The 25316-nt window shown below is 39.5% G+C and overlaps 1 protein-coding gene across 1 annotated transcript in view; it reads right to left on the bottom strand.

The window, feature by feature from the left end:
* The window catches only part of DNAH8 (dynein axonemal heavy chain 8), a 336734-nt gene that overhangs the window by 83761 nt on the left and 227657 nt on the right, over positions 1-25316 (bottom strand). The window contains exons 75-81 of the mRNA XM_073224126.1: positions 24040-24195; positions 22423-22605; positions 12661-12766; positions 10695-10947; positions 10398-10588; positions 3290-3411; positions 792-910 (exon numbers count right to left, since the gene is read on the bottom strand). Of these exons, the coding sequence (XP_073080227.1) occupies positions 792-910; positions 3290-3411; positions 10398-10588; positions 10695-10947; positions 12661-12766; positions 22423-22605; positions 24040-24195 (1130 nt within the window). The remainder of the gene's footprint in view (positions 1-791; positions 911-3289; positions 3412-10397; positions 10589-10694; positions 10948-12660; positions 12767-22422; positions 22606-24039; positions 24196-25316) is intronic.

Genomic DNA, 25316 nt, shown 5'->3' on the forward strand with positions numbered 1-25316 from the left:
AAATCCTGGAAACTTTTTCTAAGAAATGCAAGCTCAGGTGTATGACATTAGGGAAGACAAGAATAACCCCAAAATAATCCTACATATTTTTGTTATTCTTTTGGTGGTCTCATCTCCCAACTCTACCCTCTTGCCTTGACCACCAATCTCACACACACACACACACACACACACACACACACACACACACACACACACACACACACACACACCCCAATCTGCCAATATAGAAACTTTCTATGAGCTACTGGATATTGAGAAAACATCAAAAGTGAGAAGGAAAAAAAAAGAAAAGAGAAAATATTCTCCTTAATATCATTTTCAAACTTTTCTTTCCCATTTTAATAGTGAAAAAGCACTTAAACATTTCAACAGTGCAATATTCTTGTTTTTTTTCCTCTCAGATTAAATTGAATATCATCTTAAAAACTAATTACCTTGTCACTTTGTGAGGTCCACTTTTTTTTAAAGGTAAACTCAACAATAAATGAATCACTCATTTGGTAAAGATAAATGATGAACAAATTAAATGTTACTATAAGCATATTTTTCATATGTGTTTTTCTAAAAGCAACTATCATTAATACATTGCCAAAATACACCAGTTCCCTGCCACTGTCACTACTGTTTGTCAAGGAGCTAATGAATGGCCATCCCAAACTGCAATTTGGAAGCACAGACATTTCTTGTATTACCTACTGGGACATGGTGAAGAAAACTCACTGAGCTAAAATCTGCGATTTGACAATATAATGAGAGATGTTTCTAGGTCTGATAATACCTATTCTCACCTGATAAGTAAAAGTTTGCGGCAGGTGTCCAGAGAATCACTATATCCATCGGGAATAATCTCTTCCTCCGGAGCATCTTTATCAAACCAGCTTTTCCATCCCTTCTCATTACGGGATATCTAAAATAAACAAGCCAATCAGCGAGCCATCAAATATACTGCAGAGGATTCTAAATGGTCTCAGAGGAGCTCTCTTTACAGGCAGATAACGCATTGTTCTTCAGAATCAGTGGCTCAAATAATATGAATATTACTATTCCCTTTCAGTTTTTCCATTGTTTTTCTACATTATTCACTAAAATAAGGGCCATGTATCAATTTCACTCAGTGACTGGGCAGGAAAAAAACACAGACCAGGCTTTCTCAGCCTCAGCGCCATCTGCATTTTGTGCTGATCACTTTTAGTTGCGGGGCTGCCCTGTGCATAGTAGAGAGTTTATTAGTGACCCCAGCCTTTGCTCGCTAGACCCCAGCAGCACCCCCTTTCAGTTCTCATTACAATCAAAAACATCTCCGGGCATTGTCAAATGCTCTCTGGGGAGCGGCACAAAGTTGCCCTTGGTTGAGAACCACTAACATAGACCATTCTGATAACCAAACTTCTAAATGTTGACCTCTCCTTAAGATAGTGATAGATGACAAAATTAAAACTTAAATTTTTCTAGTGATCCTCTGCCTTAAGACCTTACGATTGCTGTGGCTCTCCCCTGTTGACTGGTTCCAAAGCTGCCAGGTGCACAGCTCTCAGGGCCTGGGTGCTGCGGCAGCCCCGCCCCGGGACACGGGTCCTTCTCACGGCCCCCTGCAGCGCCCCCTGCAGGGCTCCTCCACCTTAGTGACAAGAGGAAGGAGGTGCAAGAAAGGGGGGCTTTTTCCCAGCCTACTGGCATTCCATCTTATAATTTTGACTCTACCCCATTAGAGCTGCATCTGTGATGGGCAAGGGGATAACTTCCAGCCCATGGCTGCCCACCTCCTCTTCCCACTCCTTTCCCTGGCCCTCCCTGTTAGTAAAACCATAGGGAAACCAAGGCAGGGCAGCTGTTGTTTGAGACCAGTTCTCTTTCAGTTTCTGACACCACTCAGTTGGGTGACTGACCTCCTATTTCCTCCCTTCCTTCCCACAGACAAGCCAAATTGATGGCTGCCTAAGGGCAGGTCCCCAGTGAACTTTTGCAACTTTCCTGACAACTCCTCCCCTCACTTCTGGCCCATCCAGAGGGATAAAAGGAGTTGGAGAGAAATAACTCCTGATGTCAGAGTAAGAGCTTGGGGCCAATTACTATTTAATGGCTATGTGGCCTTGGGAGGGTACTTAACCTTTCTGAATCTCAGTTTTCACATCTATCAAGCCAGGTTGATAATATTTCCCTTGCAGAGTTATTATTGTTGCAAAGCACTTATCCCATAGTAATCATAGTAGCTAGCAGATTCTACAACATGGGCACTTAAGCTCTAATTGACAGAGGCAAACAATGCATATCCCTGTATCAGGATAACCATCAGCAGAGAGCACAGGGTTGTAGTGACTCTCCAGCAAGGCTTAAGGGTCTCCCTGGCCCAGTTTCCGACTGGACTCAGATTACTTTTTTTTTCAAAGTATTTTTTGGGGCTTGGGGGACCCATCTGTGGTTATACTACAGTAAAAGCTTGCTCTTCAGCACAGATGGAGTCCAAGGACTTTGTCCAGTTGGCTCTGACCCACCCATGGGAATACGCAGAGTCTACATAATGTTCCAGAATTACCACTGAACAGACTGTGTACACTGGGTGGGGAGTGGGTTTGTGTGGAGGGGAGGGGCTCCCAAGAGGACAGCATGAGGCCTCTGCCAACTTGCAGTCTACCTATCATTCCATTTGTCCATCACCAGCAACTGCAAAGAAGATGATTACGTGCCATTGGCACTGGGAAATTGCAGCCCCCTCTCTCAGTGACAGCCTGGTGTGACTAACAGATTCCAGTAATAAACAGCTATCTTTACTCTGAGGTGTGTAATTGCTTTCCAGTGAGAGTTGAATCTACAACTAATCCACATGAACCAGTTGATATTTTCAAATAAGCAAACAACAGGTAAATCAGGACCTGTTTCACCATTTTGACCACATTTACATTTTCATCATTAAAATGATTTTTTAAAAAGGACGGCAACCTCTTAATGTGCCTGGAATTCAAATATTCACAAATCACTTAATCATAGGCAGAAGCAAAAATGCAAAAACATCAATAGTCTACAAAAGGTCCACACATTGGTCCTGGTTCTGACAGCAATTCAAGCAGGCTTATATATGACCCAGGAGGAAAAGGTAGTTATCTGCACCTATGAAAAGCTTCCTTTTGACATCCCTCCACTCAAAATCTCCCCCAGAGCCACAGCTCCTTAAAGCTACACTATGGATTTGACTTCTTTGGGGAAAAAACTGTTACCAGGAGGCCCCAGTTGAAATGGCCTGGGTGTGTTTGGGTTTACAGATCCGTTCTTGTGTCCAGCCCTTTAATACCTGGTTCATGATTTCTGCAAATTGCGGAAGTTTACTCAGCTCCACAAGATTCAGCCAGGTCATATCGAGGATCCAGCGGAACGGCTTGGGAGGGCAGGCTTTCAGATCCAGGGCTGCTCCCCCTGGGGAAAGGCATTGGCACCAGTTAGCTCAGCTGCTGCTTCATTTTCAAACATTTATTTTCCAAATAATAAAAGTAAGATAATAGTATTACATAGTATAGAAAAAAAATGGAAAACTGGGAAAATAATCACATTACAGAAAAAAATGTGGTTCTCTTTTTTTGGTACTTTTTTTAAGTCTGAGTGTTTTAAGTCTGAGTGATGGAAATTCTGCATCATTTTTTTGTGCAAAGATTTTTCTCAGGTGGTTCTTGGCCTGTTTATTGTTTTTTTTTAAACAATACATTTAATGAAATTTACAATTTTAATATCAATGAATAGGTTGAGCTTTTCATGTGTGCTTTTAAACATCACTTCTTAGTTCTCATTCCTCCAGAAGTCTGCAATCCAATGCTATTTTTCACCAGGTCAAAAAGATGGATAGATAGATAGATGGAGAAAGGAAGTAAAAGATGGAGGGATAAAATATATCTGTGGGTATCTGAGAGGTAACTCATGTTCAGGTCATTCATTCATTCACTTATTCAACAAATATTTACTGAGAACCCTCTATGTATCTGGCATATTCCAGGCACTTAAGATAAAGCAGAGAAAAACAAATATAGGGAAAATGGAAATTTTATGGCCAGGATTCTCACCTCCTCTGATTCTAATATTGCGTGCTTACATACACCTTGGCAGAAAACTGTTTACCAGCTGACAGAGCCACCCAGAGCACACTGTCAGTCACAGTACTATCCTGGGGGAAGGCGGAAGAGGAATCATATAAGCACCTGGATATAATTGGCCAGGCATCCTCCAGTCATGGTAAAGACCAGCCCACAGAGTCACACATGGTGTCAGGAGGCTGGCAGAGCACCGTGGAGCCCTAGTGCTAGGAGACTAGAGACCCACAAGCCAAAACAGGAGTGGAGGCAGCACCTAGGCTGCCTGTGGCTGGAGCCAGACCAGCGATGGAGACAGAAAAGGGCTTGCTGCTTGTACATAGCTGGTGACTGCCCTGAGAATAAAGCTTGGTATGAGCCTGTTTTAAGCCCTAACATTCTGTGGTTGGTATTTGGTCTCAGTGAATTCCTAGTGAACTTACCTGAAGTGGGGAACCCCCTCCTCCCAGAGCAACACTGAAGAAGGCCTCTGTACTCATGAAGACTGGTGGAAAATGTGAGTTACAGCATTGGATCATATTGTGAAGCAAATCACAGGTCATATGAGCATACCCAGTGCGACAATCGTCCACCAAGACACATGACTATATTCATAATTTCAAAATTCCTCTAGTGCTTATCTGTAGTAATGTTTTATCATAATAATCCCAGGTCTATATCTGACCTGCTTCTACCTCTGAGACGGATGTAGAACAGTTCCTGAATTTTAAAATCATATAATGCTCCTGAAGAACTCATCAAATCCCTCCACTTCACCTATCAACCCTTGGGCAAAAAAAAGAGAGCAGGGTGGAGGGACTCCAGGTGTCTGCTCCTCCCTTCTAGCATCTTCTTGAGAAGGTCAATGAACTGAAGTACTTCTTTCACATAAATCCCTTTACTCAACCAGGGGGCTCGGCTGCTCCGAGGGTCACACACCATTAGAAAGTGCCATCCTCCCTCTCAACAGCCCACCCCGCTGTGACCCAGAGAGCAAGGTAAGCTTTACTCTAGCACCTTTTCTTTTCTACTATTGAGTTTACTGTGGGAGAAGCAGCCACTAGAGAGAGTCACTTGCAGCCTTACAGGACTTACTTCCCTAACACAGAGACCAACTCATCCCTTCTCTTCATGCTTGTTTCTGAAAAAATGTTTTCACGGGACCATAAGCCTCAAAGACATCAGGAGAGGATGTTTAAGCTACATCAGTGTTTCTGAACATATCAGGCACCTAAACTAACCCATAGCAATCACAGCGCGTCCTATTCCCCAAAATATCCTGGCTCTGCCACTTACTATCTACATAACTGGGCAAAGGACTCAATTTCTCTGTTTCCTCTTCTGTCAAATGAGTGTACTAACAGAATCTAACAGATTGCTGTGAAGATTAAATAAATTAATTTATGTAGAAAAAGCTTAGAACAGTCTTGTCCCATAGTAAGAGCTATGTAATCATAATTTTCTCTCTCTGTTTTGGAAGACTGAGGTCCAATCCAACCTGAAAGGCAAGAGCAGACCCCCTCAGGTGTCTTTGTCTATGGTTGATGACAAAAGAAAGATGATATCTTTCTAAAATAACCAGGCAGGGGGAAACATGTATATCAGTTACTATATAGACAAGGATTTCCCCTGGTATATATTTCATTTTTCCAAGTGTTCTGACATTCTTGGCTGAAAAAAAAAGTCAAAGCACCTTCCAAATATTGCAGAAAACAAGTAGGAATTGACAGAAAGGGACAGTCACTCTTGGGAAATCAAACATTTCTACTCTGATAAATAAGTCTTTCTTCTTTGCCCCTTAAGTACTGAATTCAAAATGATAAAAATATCAATGATCTGAGGGTCATATTTGTTAACTTTGTAAAAAACATTAAAAACAAAGTCATAGATCATCTTTTAAAATATAATTTGGTCAATATGTAGGCCAGTTCAAAACTAATACAAACTGTACAATAAGCCAGTTTTGTTTTGTGTTTTAAAAAAAACTCTTTTACTGCTGAGCTGATTGTACTTCTATCAACCTGTCATACAATCCCAAATTAATCTTCCTAAAGCACTGCTCTATTCACGCTACTTTCCTGCTCATAAAATATTCGATGGCTCCCTATTGCCAACTAAATAGAATCCAAACTCCTCTCACTGGCTCTCCTGGCCCTGTACAATCTGGATCCCCCTGCCTCTCCAGTTTTATGAAATGGGGTCACAGATGTGCTCTTCTTCATCTTCATTCACAACCCAGATGTGCAGTCTTCCCGATTTTTCGGTGACAAATCTAATTCTCCTCACAAATTCCTCCTCCATTGTGCTGCTGTGGTTCTCAGTCTCCTCTGATTTACACACTTTCAAAGGGTCAGTCTCTTTCAGGTAACAGCTCTGGTTTGGCTGGGTTACTGGGTGGGGCAAGGTGAGGTGGGTGCGACTGTGTCTTGATGGAGAGGACGCCTTGGATCCGCAGTCTCTTGCCCCAGTTGTGGGCTGGGATCCCAGTATGGCAGCCTCTGAGCTACAGTTCATGTCTGACCTAAAGGGGCATTGGCTGCTACCCAGACACTGGTCCCTTGTCTCCAGCTACAAACTTCCTCTGCCCTGCAGCTTCTTGGTTTGAACCCCAGGGTTCAGCTGTCCACCCTCCTCTCCTTGGCGAACCTCAGGCTTATCCAGCCAGCCACCAGATGTAGAAAGCTTAGAACAGTCTTGTCCCATAGTAAGAGCTATACAATCATTAATTTTTAATGTGCTGCAGTGCAGGGAGCCTCCATGATGGATGTGGCAGTGGGCAGAATGCAGGGGCAGCTCCTATCTGGATGTTTCTTGAGCATCTACTCATCTGTGGTTCTGCCACAGGAGACAGGGAGGAGACAAGGATCTTTGTGTCTGACCTGCTTCTACCTCTGACTCTCTTGTCCTTCGCATGATGCACTGTGGAGCAAGGGGACATACTTCTTTCTATGTCGTATCTGTCTCCTTCCCTCCTGGGGCCGCACTGGCAGCGGGATTCAGGAAGAAAAGACAGATCACTGATAAGGAAAGAACCAGAAGTATTCTCCCCATCCCACTCACATTCCACAGCTAGGCTTTCCTAAGTTGTGAGGCCCATTTTGCTCCCACGGCTGCCTGAATTCCCACAGGCTCCAGTCCCTTCCTCGCCACCGTCCAGTGTCTCGAAGACTGAGGATGTGGCCTCAAGTCCTAGTAAGAGTTTCAAGGTGACTGAAATGAGTCAAAGTAGCTTTCTAGATTTGGTAACTTATGGCTCATTTTATTTAAACATCACAGAAACCACAAACCCTTACAGTGTACAGCCTGACCTGCCTGTCCCAGGTGGTACTTCTCATTCCCCTCTGAGCCCTGACATCCTCTTGTACACAGAGGGGCCACAGGATGTCTCTCTGGGGTCACAGTGCTTTGTCAGTGGCAGAGCCCAGTTCGTTTCCCTGGTTCCTAGTTCAATGCATGCTGCCTTACTCCTACAGGTCATTGAAGACACCTTTTCCAGGTGGATCAGATCTGAGAAAAAGTAGGAACCTGATTACATATTCTGATTTCCTTTGAACTACAAGAAACAAAAAGTCAAAGAAGACATTTCAGAGATGGTGCAAAGTTCTTGCAAAGTTTCTGCAACCATGCCTCACCTGGATCTGAGGAAGAAATTACCTGAAGTAGAGAAAGAAGGGTAAAGTGATAAGAAGTTATGGTTACTACATGTTTATTACAAATAGAATGTGGAGGATAAAAGTGTATCATGTCCTACACCTTGCAGTATGAATTTGAAAAATACACTTTTTTCTTAGATGTTCTCTTTCATTCCTATGGCCTTGGTTGCTATTTCAATGTCCTATCTTTGCAGGTGTCTGACTTCTTCTAAATTGTTTGGTCTATCCTTTCTCACTCCTGAATATCTCAAATTCAACATGTCTGTGTAGCCACCAGAGCTGTTCAAAAACATCCAGTTTCCTCTTCTAGCAAGCACATGGGAGAACTGCATTTCCCTACTCTCTTTGAAGTTAGATTTGACCAGGTGTCTTGTTTTGGTTAATGAAATACAAGCATAAGTGGCATGTGTCACTTGTGGGGTAACTGTTAAGAGCCAGCACACAATTTGCCATGCCCTATTCCTCTCCATAGTCATCTGGATTCTTGGGTGACCACGGCAAGCATGCTGGAGACAGAGTGAGAGAGAATTATACCTTTGTTGTATTAAGCCACATTCATTATTCCCCAACTCTGACACTTCTCAAACTAGATCCTCTTTCAACCAACCGGACCAGACATCTTTGTACAAATCAGGAACCCCAGACTCATTTCTGACCCCTCTGTTGCCTCTGACATCCAGTCCAGCGCCATTGTTACCTCCATGATCTCTCACACGTGTTTCCTCATGCATATTCTCACTGCATGTTCCTCCTTTGTCCTAGGATGGGAATGCATTGCTTGTGGTTGGGAAAGTTATAACAGACTCCACTGAACCTCTCTTCTCTAATCCCATACCTGTCTGCCAGACTAATCTTCCTAAAGGACAATAAAAGGTTCCCAAAGGACCACATTACCACCTTACTTAACTTCTTGTTTCTTAGCAGATCAAGAAAATCCTTCCTGTAGAAATTAAGGCTCACCTATTTACATACTCCCCTCACTCCTCATGCTGTTCCATTTCAGCATGGAGTGTTTTCTTCATTTCTACCTGTCCTTCAGAGTCCATTTCAAATGCTACTTTCTTCCTCTGGGGCAGAGGGGCAGCCAGAAAATGATTAATTAAACTACATTCAAAAAGCAAAAAACATAAGAAAAAGACTGGAATATATTCCCCACATATCATATAATAAGAAATCTTCATGACTTCAACTGCAAAAGTGTATTTTCCAAGGAGCTTTTATTGATCTCATCAACCACACCTGGTATCTCCCTCCTTTTAGATGTAGGTAACATGTTGTTTTTACTCTCTAACATGTAGGTTGTTATTCTGGCTTGTTTTGCAATTATTTCTAAAATTATCTTTATCCCCATTATGAGACTGTAAACTAGGTGTTCTGAGATCAATTCCAAAGTGTGTGTGTTGACAGGGGGTTCCAGTAAGGTGTGCAAGAATTCAGCTCAACTCTGACACTGTCTACATGGAGACAGCATCAGGCTCTGCAGGTAAAGGGCTCAGTCCCACACGACCCCCTGCACCCCAACTCCACATGTCAGTCAAAAGCTCCAGGTTGTCACCTGTGGCTCTGACCAACCAGCTACAGATTGGGGTTCCAAAGATCTCCCCCTTAGGTTCCATTAATTTGCTAGCACAGCTTACAGAACTCAGGGAAACACTTATTTACATTTACCAGGACAAAATAAAGGATACCAATCAATACCCATATGAAGAGATGCCTTGTAGGAAGTATGGGGAAAGGGCATGGAGTTTCCATGCTTTCTGAGGATGCTACTCTCCCCATCTCCATGTGTGAGCATCAACCTGGAAGCTCTCTGAACACCTACCTTTTGGGTTTTTATGGAGGCTTTATTTATATAGGCAAGATGGCCACTGGCCACTGATACAACCTACAGCTCCTCTCCCCTCCCCAGAGGTCAGGAGGTGAGACTACAATTTCTAACCCTCCAATCATAGGGTTGGTTCCCACGGCTACCAGCCTCCACCTTTAGGTGATTCTCAGGAGTCACTTTAACATCATAGGAGACACTTTTAGCAATCTCCACATTTAGAAAATTCCAAGGGTTTGGGGAGCTAAGAACCAGAGTGGAGACAAAGACTAAATATATATATTCTGTAATAACAATATTACAGACTGTTACTTCTTTCAAAGCAAGCTTTGGGTTTATACTTGTATCCCAAACACTTGCAAGGTAGGTAGGTTTGCATAGTATGTACTCAATAAATACTCATTTAACTAAATTGAATAAAAATACCACTCTTTTGATTGCATCATTACATTTTTTAACATAGAGATAAACAATGAAAAGGATGAACTTCAAATATGAAATACAAGTGTTTCTTCTTTACAGTCTTAAAAGTCCTTATACTTCTTTGCTCAAGGAATTGCTCTCTTGCAATAGAAAACTCATCACCAGCTCCACTTCACCCCCCTTTGCCATTCAGGTCTCCTACTCCTGGGCAACAATGATCAAACTTAATTTTAATATGTAACTAAAATTAACAGAGTTAACACAGACCTGAAATGTCTTCCTGTCCAGAGTAAAATGAATGCAAATCAGGAAAACAGAGGTATAAACAAATTCACTAGAACATTATTTCTCTACTCTATTATAAACACGTGTCTACAGTACATCAGAGCATATCAAAGGCAATATCCTTTCCAAATCACATCCATATTCCAAACCCCTCACCTTTAATGAGAGCCTGGAACTCTCTGTGCGACACTGTTCCTCTCTGAAGATCAATCTTTAAGGTCATGAGGAGTACAAAGAGGAATTTGTGGTTTTCATATAGGCCTCTGACAGAGTATGTAAAAACTTCATATGTCAGATACTCAATGATATTTGTAATTCTCTTTTGAGGTAGTGGAGACTTCTCAGATCTGTAATACATTTTAAAAATCAAAGTAAAAAGCAATTTCTAAGACAGTAGGAGTACAAACAAGAATTCTAAGTTCATACGCTGGGGGGAAGGTAGCAAAGCCCCACCTGGCCATGGACTGGTCAAATAACTTCAAGAACTGGGCCAGCGAGGTCTGGTACATGATGTTGACCATGCTCATCTCTGTGATGAGAAAGTAGAGGATGCTTCCACGGGTGGCCGCAGGCCGGAACTCTTCCTGAGCCATGTTAATCTTGATCTCTGTTTCTGCTGCCACATGGAGCTTTTCACTTACTTCAGCAGCTGTCTGTTTGGTGGTTTGGAGGACACCAATGAGAGACTCATCATCTACCAAGGAACCTAGAATTCAAACAGGAAAACTGTAGAACAAGATGGGGAAGCCACAAGGCAAGATCATTTCTGAAATCATCCCGTTAACTTTCAACACTGCTTCTTCAAAGCCCACAGGGCTAAAGGGCACAGTCTTAAGACACAGAAAGGCTTCTAGTCTAATTATCAACTCCTGCTTGAATCCTTCCAACATTTCTGCCGAGGGGTTACCCCCATTCTGCCTGAAAATCTGCAAAAGGTTATTCTCAAGGCAGCCCACTGACTGGTCTTCAAATGTCTGAAGACGAAATCATACCTTCACCCAGGCCCAGTGGTTTCTGCTGTTCCTTCTAGGGCGTGGCTTTCACTATCATCTGGATGGTTCCCCTCCAAGTGTCACAAACTCATCCATCTAGCTTGTCTCACAGTGTGAGCTGATCCGAATGCTACCCATCAACTTGCAGATGAATGGTATACTCTATTCTTCCTATGTTAGTAGAACAGGCCTTGCCACTGAGAACACTGGTCCCTCTGCATCTCCAACAGGAGTCAATTAGGGGACATGCAAGTGTCTCACCAGGGAGAAAAATCCTAGTTTTATTTTTAGTTTTACCCTTCATTATTGTTTTTAATAGAAAAAACATACCTATGACAAAACATTCAGTTTTAAGATAAAGACACATCAGACATGTTGAGCTAATGGTCACAATATCTGCAAATAGCAGTGCTCTGGCACCTAGAATTCTGGAGGGCAGGTAAGTGCCACAGGAAGGTTCTGAGTTACTGTGATGAGCATACTGGGTCTACTCTCGAAGTTGAAATTGCAATTAACCTCTTGCCCAATTGCAAGAGATCTTGATCCAGCACACTCTTGGCCAGATCAAGGGAGGAACACTCAGCTCTCTGTGCTAATAGTTAGAATGCCCAAAGGTATCCAAAAGGCCGGGAGAAGCCACCAAGAGACAGAATTTCCCCAGCACAAAAGGGTGCCGTTAAGGCAGATGACTGAGGTCTTTAAAGGTAGTGCTAGAGATTGTTGTGACACTAATGCATAATGCTAAAATCTTGTTTTAATCCATGGATTAAAATGCTGTTGGGAAATATTCATAAAGTGCTAATAAATAGTAGAATTTAGGTGGTTGTAATTTGCCTGCTACAAAACAATAGAGTGTTTGTTGATTTTATTTTCTTTGGTTAAAAGAGTTTTATATATTCAGACAAAGTACATCCCCAAATCAGAGTGTGGTAGGACAGTCTGACTACCCCGAGGAGGACCCATCCCTGACCTATAAATGGGAGGTCAAGTCGAGAGTGAGCTGGGCCTTGGGGGCTCCAGTGCCTCTGACACAGATAATACACGTCATAACACATTGTGGTAATTGCATTTAACACCAAATGAAAGAGTCAATCTAAAAAAAAAAAAAGATTGAGCACCTTGGTTTCCTTTTGGCAAGCAAATTAGCCTATTCTGAGTTACCTAGCTCTAATGGGAGCCCTTATTTTTCTCAGGAGAGAGCAATTGTATCAAGAAAACTGTGTTATTCTCAAAGGCTCAGACTTTGTTCACTAATTCAAAAATCAGATTCTATGCAGCTCCTCTTTGATGACTACATGGAAATTGCCTCACAATGATTTTGCATTGATAACCTATTTCCTAACATCTGTAATCATGAGGGCATTGAAAAAAGGCAAGAAATCCTTACACAGAATCCGTTATTTGATCACTTCTTAATCCCACAGTACCTTTTGTGGCACTTAATTTGTAGAGGAGGTTATCTTCAAGTTCTTTCATCTTCCGCTTATTGAAAGTCACATCCTCCAGAAGTTTAACCCTCTCAGACTCTAACTCCTATTATTAAGAAACAATAACATCAGAACTCTGACTTACCAGTTGTTATGGCAAATCTAATTTACTAGTATTTATTACCAATTTTTAAAAGTTTAGACCAAAGTGCCTTTTGAGCGGCAGAAGAAATTACTACCATTAGTCTAGTCTATCCATCTGTATTTTTGTTTCTCTGGACAATTTTTTTTAAAAATTATGCCCACTAGCATTAAATTTCCACAGCATTTACACTGGCATATATGAGATAACCCTTCTAAAATAATTTTGCCCAATTATTTCCAACTGTCTTTCCCAGCTCTTGGCTTATTTAGAGTGCCCCACTCTTTTGGCCCTGTTCCAACACAACCTTCATTTGCAGTCTAAAGTGGGAGAAACAAAGAGGCATTAAAAACAAGAAACCAAGAGGGCACCCAAGCCGCATGTGAGCTCTGGGTTTGGGACCAGCTTATAGGAACACCAGGTACCTGGTCTGGCATATAACCACTTGCCAACACAAATCCATTTTCCATTGTTTTGCATCTCCTTTTACCAGAAGCACTAAATTGGATGTTTGGAAGGTATGTTTTTTTCCTACACAAATGATGCATTCTTTAAATTGTATTTGGAAACTTTTCAAACTTTCAGAAAAGCTGCAAGACTGATACAGTGGACTCTCATCTGCCCTTTACCTGGATTCACTAGATAACATTTTGCTTTATCACTATTTCTCTCTACATGGTACCTATTATTATTATTATTATTATTATTATTATTATTATTATTATTACTGAACCATTTTCAGGTGTCATGATTCTTTACCCCTAAAAACTTAGTGCAAATTTTAAATTCAGAAAATTTAACATGGATATAATACTCTTGATAAATATAGAGTGAATTGAAATAATCTCAACAGCACTCTTTGTAGCATTTTTTCTGATATTACACAGAATGACACATTGTACTTGTAATTATGTTAAATTATGTTAAACTACTCATTTGAGAAAGTTTCTTGAAAATGGCTTCACAAATTCCACCACTTTCCAAAAGTTTTCAATTTGTCAATCAAAAGCCACAGCATACATCCATCTGTATATCTACTGTGGCCTGCATCATAATCTGTGTGTAGATGATATCACCCCAATTAGATTCAGGGTGTCTAGAAAGAGGACTTGTCGTATTCATTTCTGTATTTTTGGCAGCACATATCTTGAGGCTTTGCAGAAAAGGAACTCAACACAACAAATATTTGTTAACTTGAAACGTGCTGAATTTAGTTTACTTTCTATTTGGGGAAGCTGAGGACCCAGAATTATTAACTCCAAATAACATAATACATATAATACAAATAGTTAGTTACTAACAGAGACAGGCATAATACCCTTCTTCTCCAAATCCAAACAGTGGTGTACATTGCTACTGTACTATCAGGTTTGCAGTATTTGACAGGGTGGCAATGAAGATCAAGGACATAGTTGCAAGGGAATAGCTAAGGAATCATTTTCATCAAAATAGTTACCCCTGGGTGGCAGTACAAGAATATATGGACAAAATGAAATCCTTGTCAGTGTGATAAGGAAAAGCAAGCATCATGGTATGGTGGACACTTGGGAGTTTTACAGCATGACCTGTAAAGCTTATCTAGGAGGCTCAGCAGGGTGGAAAACTCTGTGTGCTCTTGTAGGTTATGAACTCTATTCTCTCCAGTCTCCATTTGTTCATCTGTAAAATGGGGGTGTAAGAGCAGGATCATTAGGAGGGTTAAACACCATGGTCAGGATGTTCTCCTTCAGATGAGGTGTATTTTTGTTTTTTTCCAGCAAGGCTGGTATGAACATCCTAATGTGTCTTGAAGAGAAAGGTAAGGCCTACAGAGTGGGTGTGGGGTACTCTGGGGACATGGCCTGTAGCCTACCTTAGACAGTGGAGTGGTCTGCCTTCCAGAAGCTAGAGCAGCCTGCATGAGAGATCTGGACCAGGGAGGAACCACCTCTGAACAGACCAAAGCACCAGTTAGACCATAAAGAAAAGACTAATTTTCAACAGTTGACACCAGGTGGTCTTAAGAGGTGATGGAGGCAATGAATTGAAGAGCCCATGTTCTCTCTACCTGGCTGTGGAAATCCCTTTCTGGATTTTATAAGCCCTTCACTCTTTGCTGGAAACTAAGAACAAACAACTAAAGAGAGTGGGAGCTGGAACTGTAGCCCCTTCGCTCCGTCAGACTGGCTGCCTTTCGAGGGCCTGCCCTAAGTCAGCCGCATAGGGCTTTTCTACTCATCTTATTGAGACTTCTATTTCCTTGGTATCAGTGTCAATTCTCTATGCCTTTTTCAAAGCCTTTCTCAATGTTTGTGGCCATCTATTGAAAACACTTGCCTTTCTTCCTTGCCTTGTCAAGTCCCCTTTTGCCATTCATTTTCTCACCCTCCCATTTTATGCCTCGCTGGTCTTATTATTCCTGGCTTGGCCTGTTCCTTGAACCCTTAATACTACAATTAATTATATTTAAACAAAAATAAACTTTCTCAGATGTTACATAAATCCACTTTATATGCAAATATATAGAATTATATTTTATGCAAGTATATTTTACACATATTTTCTGAGCTTTACCTTAAATATTATTTTAATCTTGTACCTGTCTCAAAATATTCCAGTTTTAAGTTGTTCTTGTTTTGTTAGAATCCTCAGATTTACTTAATTTAGTTCCCTGCTTTAGAGCAAATTTCATTTAATTAAAATAAAACTATGGCTTCCTATGTAATTAGGTTATAAGATTGTAGTAGTTGAAACTACTACAACAGTAATAATACTCATTCAGAGCAATTTCAGGATCATTATTTTATTTAATTTTTCAGGTTTTACAAAACCTATCCATCCATAGGACTACAGATATGGAAGTCAATATACCCAAAGGTTTAAAGGCAGAAATAGAAAAAGTGGTGTGAATGGTGTGTGTGTATGAGTGGTGTGTTGTGTGTGTTGTGTGTGTGTGCATGCACAAACACTCCCATTTGTACATTTAAGGTTGGAGGACAGGTGAGTTAGGTTCACGATTTCTTGACAGCATTTGAGACTGCAAAACAAATATTTATGTTAACAAAGGTAAATATGGTGGTGGTGGGGAAGATGATGGTGTGAGAAGTGAGACAGAAACCTCCTCCCCAAATCAGATAAAACACAAAATTAGAGCAAATACAACTAATCCTGAAAGAGCAACCTGAAGTCTACAGAACAGACTGCCTACATCTGGGAAAAAGAGAAGACCTCACAGAAAAGGGTAAAGTAGCAAAGCTGTGATCTGGAGGGACCCAAGCCCTCTCCATACCCAAGCCCACAGGCAGGAGGAAGTGTAACAGGGCAAGGAGGGAGTAGAAGCCCAAGACTACTGAACACTCAGCCCTGCAGATCTGCTCCAGGAGCACGACCCATATTACATGGTGCTCTGGAGATTAGTGGGGTTGGAAAGCAAGGACGGGCAGAATACTGTGAGAGACTGAAATTCCAGCCACTTGTGGAGAACAGGTATGCACAACCAGCACCCTTGGGACAAAAGAAAGGCAGGCAGTTTGAAAGACTTCCAAGCAGCAAGAGGGGCACTAAGGGGTAAAGATTACAAGAGCTTGCTGCTCAGGAGAAAGGGCACGTAGGTGAAATTATCCTGGCACACTCATTCCAGCTTGTTGGGAACTCCAGGAACTTCAGATGCTCCATCCCCCTGGCTGGCAATGCAGCCCTGAGGCCCCAGACTGCTATACGCAGCCTGCCGCTCCTTCTTCCTGGCAGGCACTGGTTTGCAAACCTGCTGCCCCCTCCATCATGTCAGGCTAGTCAGGGGGTAGCCCCCACTGCAGAACCTACAGGGGCATAGCACAGAGATTCCTCCATGCATGCTCAGTCCACTGGCCCTGGCAGTGGAGGCAGGCAGCACAGCTGAGAAGGCAGAAAAGAGCTTTCTTCCTGGCAGGCACCAGTTCCACTCGCCTGTGAAACCCACCATTGCTGCAGGTGCTTGGGAGCTCCACAGAGTATTCTCCCTTCTTGTGCAACACCTGACCATGCACAAGCTGACTACAAACAAGGCAGAAAGGCACCACACCCACTGCTAGCCAACAACCAGGACTCCCGCACAGGCAACTGAGCATCTGTGCACTAGAGGATGCAGCCTACACAAATGTTTTAATTCCATAATAAACACTAAAAAAGCGAAGTGGCAAAGGAATTTGATCTAAACAAAATTACAAGAAAAAAACACTAGAAAGAGGGATTAGTGAAACTGAAATCACCAGGCTTCTTAATAAAGATTTCCAAATAAAAGTCATAAACATGCTCATGATGCTACATAAAAATAATCAAGATCTCAGGGAGGACTTCAACAAAAAGATAGAAATTATGAAAAGTACAGTATTTGAAATGAAACATACAATGGGGAATTTAAAAGTAGATTAGATGAGGTAGAGGAGATGATAAATGAAATAGAAATTAAAGAACAAGAAAAACAAAGAAACCGAGGCACAGAGAGGATAAAGGATCTCTAGGAATGAAAGAATAATAAGACAACTATGGAACCAATCCAAAGAGAACAATATTCAATTATAGGAGTTCCAGAAGAAGAAGAGGGAGAAAAAGGGATAGAAAGTCTCTTTGAGGAAATAATTGCTGAAAACATCCTCAATCTGGGGAAGGAAATAGTAACTCAGGTCATGGAAGTACAGAGACCCATGAAGTACAAGGATCCCTAGGAAGACAACACCAAGACATATAATAATTAAAATGGGAAAGATCAATAACAAGGAGAGAGTACTGAAAGCAGCCAGAGAGAGAAAAAAGATCACATACGAAGGATCACACCCATCAGGCTATCAGCAGACTTCTCAGCAGAAACCTTACAGGCCAGAAGGGAGTGGCATGATATACTTAAGGCAATGAAAAAGAAGGGCCTCCAACCAAGAATATCCTACCCAGTAAGATTATCATTTAAATTTGAAGCAAGTATTAAACAGTTTCCAGAAAAGAAAAAGTTGAGGGAATTCACCACCATCAAACCATTTCTACAGTGCACCTTAAATGGCCTGCTCTAGTGGAAGTGCTCCTAAGGTTAAATAGCTGTCACCAGAGAAAATAAACCCACAGTAAAGGAAGTAGACCAATTAATTACTAAGCAAGTACAAAATTAAATCAACTAATCACAAAGTTAGTCAGTGGATATGTAAAGAGTACAGAATATGACATCTAATATATAAAGAGTGGAGGAGGAAGAAAAAGGAGGAAAGAAAGGAAGAAAAAAGAACCTTTATATTGTGTTTGAAATAGCATAATAAGAAAGTTGTTAGACTGTTAATAGTTAAGGAAGCTGCCCTTAAACCTTTGGTAACCATGAATCTAAAGCCTACAATGACAGTAAGTACATATCTACCAATAATCACCCTAAATGTAAATGGACTGAATGCACCAATCAAAAGACACAGAGTTAAAGAATGGATTAAAAAAAAGGCCCATCTATGTGCTGTTTACAAGAGATCACTTCAAACACAAAGACATACAACGATTAAGGTGAAGGGATGGAAAAAGATATTTCACGCAAATAATTGAGAGAAAAAAGCAGGAGTAGCAGTACTTATATCAGACAAAATTGATTTCAAAACAAAGAAAGTAACAAAAGACAAAGAAGGACATTACATAATGAAAAAGGGTTCAGCCCAACAAGAGGATATAACCATTATAAATATCTGTGCACCCAATATAGGTACATCTAAATATGTGAAACAAACACTTAAAGAATTAAAGGGGGAAACAGAATACAATTTTAGGAGACTTTAACACAGAACACACACCTAAAGACAGATCAACTAGACAGAAAATAAGTAAGGAGACAGAGACACTGAACAATGCATTAGAACAGATGGACCTAACAGACTTCTACAGAACACTCCACCCAAAAGCATCAGGATACACACTCTTCTCAAGTGCACATGGAACGTTTTCCAGAATAGATCATATACTAGGCCACAAAAAGAGCCTCAGTAAATTCAAAAATATTGAAATTGTGCCAACTAGCTTCTCAGACCACAAAGGTATGAAACTAGAAATAAATTATGTAAACACAATAAATCCCACAAACACATGGAGGCTTAACAACGTTCTCCTAAATAATCAATGGATCAATGACCAAATTAAAACAGAGATCAAGCAATATATGGAGACAAAGGAAAACAACAACTCAATACCCCAAAATCTATGGGATACAGTGAAGGCAGTTCTAAGAGGAAAGTACATTGCAATACAGACTTACCTCAAGAAAGAAGAACAATCCCAAAAGAACAGCCTAAACTCACAATTAATTAAACTTGAAAAAGAAGAAAAAATGAGGCCCAAAGTCTGTAGAAGGAGGGACATAATAAAGATCAGAGTAGAAGCAAATAAAATTGAGAAGAATAAAACAATAGAAAGAATCAATGAAAGCAGGAGCTGGTTCTTTGAGAAAATAAACAAAATAGATTAACCCCTAGCCAGACTTATCAAGAAAAAAAGAGTCTACACACATAAACAGAATCAGAAATGAGAAAGGAAATATCACCACAGACACCATGGAAATATAAATCATTATAGAACACTATGAAAATTATATGCCAACAAATTGAAGAACCTAGAAGAAATGGACAACTTTCTAGAAAAATATAATCTTCCAATACTGGCCCAGGAAGAAACAGAAAATCTGAACAGACCAATTAGCAGCAGTGAAATTGATTTGATAATTAAAATACTGCCTAAGAACAAAATCCCTGGACCACATGGCTTCACCACTGAATTTATCAAACATTTAAAGAAGAGCTAATACCCATCCTTCTTAAAGTTTTCCAAAAAGTAGAAGAGGAGGGAATACTTCCAAATTCATTCTATGAGGACAGCATCCCTCGAATACCAAAACTAGGCAAAGATACCACGAAAAAGAAAATTATAGACCAATATCCTTGATGAACATAGATGCAAAAATCCTCAACAAAATATTAGCAAACTGAATTCAAAAATATATCAAAATGATCATCCATCATGACCAAGTTGTATTTATTAGAGGAAAGCAAGGATGGTACAATATTTGAAAATCAACATTATATATCACACCAACAAAAAGGACAAAAATCACATGGTCATCTCCATAGATGCTGAAAAAGCATTTGACAAAATTCAACATCCATTCATGATAAAAACTCTCAATAAAAATGGGTATAGAGGGCAAATACCTCAACGTAATGATGGCCATATACGACAAACCCACAGCCAACATCAGACTTAATAGCATAAAGCTGAAAGCTTTTTCTCTAAGATTGGGAACAAGACAAGGATGCCCACTCTCCCCACTTTTATTCAACATAGTACTGGAGGTCCTAGCCATGGCAGTCAGACAACACAAAGAAATAAAAGGCATCCATATTAGTAAGGAAGAGGTTAAACTGTCACTGTTTGTAGATGACATGATATTATACATAGAAAACCCTAAAGAATCTACCCCAAAACTACTAGAACTAGTAACTGAATTCAACAAGGTTGCAGGATACAAAACTAACACACAGAAACTTGTTGCATTCCTATCTACTAACAATGAATTAGCAGAAAGAGAAATCAGGAAAACAACTCCATTTACAGTTGCATCAAAAAGAATAAAATACCTAGGAATAAATCTAACCAAGGAGGTGAAAGGCCAATACCCTGAAAACTACAAGACACTCATGAGAGAAATTAAAGAAGACACCAATGGAAATACATCCCACGCTCATTGATAAGAATTAATATTGTCAAAATGGCCATCCTGCCTAAAGCAATCTACAGATTCAATGCAATCCCTATCAAAATACCAACAGCATTCTTCAACGAGGTAGAACAAATTGTTCTAAAATTCATATGGAACCACAAAAGAGCCCAAATTGCCAAAGCAATCCTGAGGAGAAAGAACAAAGCAGAGATTATGCTCCCTGACATTAAGCTCTACTACAAAGCCACAGTAATCAAGACAATTTGGTACTGCCACAAAAACAGAACCATAGACCAATGGAACAGAATAGAGAGCCTAGATATAAACCCACACATATATGGCCAATTCAAATACAATAAAGGAGTCATGAATATACAATGGAGAAAATACAGCCTCTTCAACAAATGGTGTTGGTAAAATTGGACAGCTACATGTATGAGAACAAAATTGGGTTATTGTTTAACTTCATACCCAAAAGTAAACTCAAAATGGATAAAAGATCTGAAGGTAAGTCATGAAACCATAAAATTCATGGAAGAAAACAGAGGCAAAAATCTCTTAAATATAAACATGAGCAACTTTTTCCTGAACACATCTCCTTGGCCAAGGGGAAACAAAATAAAAAATGAGCAAATGGGACCACATCAAATTAAAAAGCTTCTATACAGTAAAGGACACCATCAGGAGAACAAAAAGGCATCCTACCATATGGGAGAATATATTCAAAAATGACTCATCCAATGAGGGGTTAACATCCAAAATATATAAAGAACTCACAAACCTTTATACCCCAAAAAACAAATAACCTGATTAAAAAAATGGGCAGATGATATGAACAGACACTTCTCCAAATAAGAAATTAGGATGGCCAACAGGCATGTGAAGAGATACTCTACATCACTAATTATCAGGGAAATGCAAATTAAAACCACAATGAGATATCACCTTACACCAGTTAGGATGACCAACATCCAAAAAACAAGCAACAACAAATGCTGGTGAGGATGCGGAGAAAGGAGAACTCTTCTACACTGTTGGTGGGAATGTAAATTAGTTCAACCATTGTGGAAAGCAGTATGGAGGTTCCTCAAAAAGCTAAAAATAGAAATACCATTTACCCAGGAATTCCACTCCTAGGAATTTACCTGAAGAAAACAAGATCCCAGATTCAAAAAGACATATGCACCCCTATGTTTATCGCAGCACTATTTACAATAGCCAAGATATGGAAGCAAACTAAGTGTCCATCAATAGATGAATGGATAAGGATGATGTGCTACATATACACAACAGAACATTACTCAGCCATAAAAAGAAAAGAAATCCTCCCATTTGTAACAACATGGGTGGAGCTAGAGCATATTATGCTCAGTGACATAAGCCAGGTGAAGAAATCCAAGTACCAAATTACTTCACCCATTTGTGGAGTATAAAAACAAAACAAAACTGAAGGAACAAAATAGCAGCAGACCTACAGACTCCCAAAGGGACTAATGGTTACCAAAGGGGAGAGGTTGGTGAGGGTCGGGGGGAGGGAGAAGGGGATGAAGGGGCAGTATAATTCACAATCACAGCGTAGGTAGATCACAGGGAAAGCAGTACAGCATGGAGAAGACTAATATGTTATTTAGTTTCAGCTAAATGGCTACTCTTACCAAGTAATAACTCCGTAGCATCTTACTGTGCTGATAGACAGTGACTGCAATGGAGAGGGTGAGGACTTGATCATATGGGTGAATGTTGAAACCACAGTATTGTTCATGTGAAACCTTCATAAGATTGTATATCAATGATACTTTAATAATAAAAAAAGGTAAATTTGTCTTGCTTATTTTTTTCTTTTCCATATACTTAACAATTTCCCAATACATTTTAAACATTTATTATAAATTATTCTAAGTAGAAGTTCTTTACCTTGAGAAGCTATTACCTGTTTCTCTGTTAGAATTACTCTCCTTAGTAACTGATTTTCCAGTCCTTTTACGGTCACGGTAAAATCAATGACTGACGTCTTTGCATTGATTTCAGGGGTAAATGAAGGGTTTGGTAACTTTGTAGTGATATAAAGTTTAAATGTATCCATGATGTCACATTCCTTATCACCGACTTTTACCTACATAAATTCAAATATAGAATTAAAAACAGCTTAAAGGACAGGACAAGGCAATTTAGTTCAATTTAGGAGAGAAATTACCAAGGGTCAGTGCTGTGAAACTTGAGTGAATTGCCAAGGAAAGTTGTAGAATTTTAATCCGTGATATGCCTATTCCTTTAGAATAATTTTATCTATGGTCCTGCCTGAAGATGTTTTTAGCCATGACATCAAGCAAGTTACATGGAAAATTTATCCAAAACAAATATTGAATAAAGCAAAGTTTAGACACATCTGAGATTTAACTCTTCTTCCCTGCTTAAGGAAATAATTTCCTACTATGGAAATTTGTCATATTTATAGGAAGTGTTATTTCTTTTTTCATTTTACAGTCATATCCAAGGTCATATTTGACAACAGAAAGGTTAATGAAATTGGCAAAGAAAAAGATGCCAACTTTTTTTCTAGGAAAAAAAGTTTAATGCTACAATTTGAGGTATATAAAAATAGCTGGTTTTGTGATCTAAAAATCAGGTGGAAATTATAACATTTTAAAATGACTTAAAATTGTCATTAACCTTATTCTTGCATGTAATTGAAAACCACATCACTAAGGCGCTACCACTTTTTCAGGCACCACACCTTCACATTGCAGATAAGATTCTGGGGGCTTCTAAAAGCCGTTCAAGGAATGGAAATCCTACAGCCTCCTTTAGCATGTTAAATACAGCATATAAAAGAATTCAAATTATGAAGACAATTTTCTAAGTAAATCTATCTTAATGAGAATATTTGCATTCTTTACTTAATTCACTAATATTAATGAAATTAAATTCCAAAGCAAAAAATCTCAATCAGAAATGCTGTCATTGATCAAGAAATAAAACCAAAGAAGCATAAAGGTAGAGAATCACACCAATTACAAAAGAAACTCTTATACTGAAAACAATTCATGTCATCACCAATGATCGGAAACAGTATTTCATAGCTTCCAGCAAAGTCGTTGAATTTACATTCAACGTTAATAGAGAAATGAACAAATCAATACCCATAGGTTTTATTAAAATGCCATTTTCTCTAGTGGGGAAATGCAGGTTTTATCGTATAGATGTATATATATTTGGCTTGCAAAACCAATTTTGTCAGAGCTACTAGTATATATATATTTTGTGTATATCACACCAGTATATTATGACTGGACAGTCTTTCTAATATGTTATTTAGTTTCAGCTAAATGGCTACTCTTACTAATATTATTGCTTTCCCCCTGTATTTTTCATATACTATTTTTTAAAAAAGGAAACACTGAATATGAGTTTAGAAATAATTTTTTCCTTTGTATCAAATACTACCACCTGCAGGAAATTGCTTTTGCTGCTATGCTCAAAAAGATAAGTAGATGTCGCCATTGTTCCTTTCTTTTCTTTCTGTCTCTCTCTCTTTTATAAAGCTCACCTTGAAAGTGGTGCCTGATTTAATGAAATTCTTTTCTAATACATTATCCAGGGCTGGATCCAGTTCTTCACGAATGTCCTCAATGAGAAGAGGTCGGCCCAAGGAGAGGCTGTCTTCCAAGTGTGTGCGAAAATATTTATGGTTCAGAGATGTTACCTAAAAAATAAAGAGTTCATTAGTACATAAATGTTACAAAGAATGTGCCTGTTCCTAAGCGGAAACCAAGAGATGTGTTGGACAAGTGGCTAAGAATTTTAAGTGCTATATAGGAAGATTTTCCTATACAAATAAGAGTAACAAAGAAAAATTAATTTTCAAGAGTTGGGCTGTCATTTTGCGGAAGCCCTGTATTTGTAATGGGGTCGGGCTGATCAAAGGAGAATCAAGCACTATTCCTTAGATGGAATGTCAGAGTTGCTCCTACAGATGGAAGGGAAGTAATCAAGGATTCATTCTTTTCTTTAAAGCCTATTTTTTTTAATTTAAGTATAGTTGACATACAATATTATATTAATTTCAGGTGTACAACACAGTGATTCTACAAATACAAACATATTGAATGCTCACCAAGGTAAGTATAGTTACCTCTGCCATCATACAAAATTATTACAATATTATTGACTATATTCCCCATGCTGTACTTCTCATCCCTGTGACTTACTTATTTTATAATTAAAGTTTATACCTCTTTATCCCCTTCATTTATTTCTTCCATCCCCCACCCCCTCCTCTATGGTAACCATCAGTTTATTCTCTGTATTTATGAGCCCATTTCTGTTTTGTTTGTTTGTTCATCAAATTTTAACACTTTTAAACTTAGATAGCTTGGAGAATCAATGTAATTTACATATTTGGGATACTCATTTATCTTGTCATGATCCTTACAATATGAACAAGCAATAAACTGAGCATGTCAGAAATATATTGAGTCAAACCAAGGGCCCATGTATGTATTCTAATGGAAGAATATGATAGAAACTTTCTGTACAATCAACCTAAAAGATTACATATACTTATTTTATCTTAAATTTAAAGCGAAATAGAATACTGAAAGCCTGGTGGGGTCCCCATTTTTAGATCAATGCCTGTTATTAGTTAAAAGAGATACACTGGGCTGGTTGATGTTTGCATTAGCCAGTGAGCTTTGAACCTTTTCTTATTCCATGATCTCTCCTCCTATTGTTACATACAAAGACAGATACGAGCAGCTACAAGGGGAAGATAAAGTTCAAGGAAAAATTGCCCAAACTGCCCAAGTAGGGGGCCCCATGAAGACA

Source organism: Manis javanica, chromosome 16 (assembly GCF_040802235.1).
Source record: "Manis javanica isolate MJ-LG chromosome 16, MJ_LKY, whole genome shotgun sequence".
Lineage (NCBI taxonomy): Eukaryota > Metazoa > Chordata > Mammalia > Pholidota > Manidae > Manis > Manis javanica.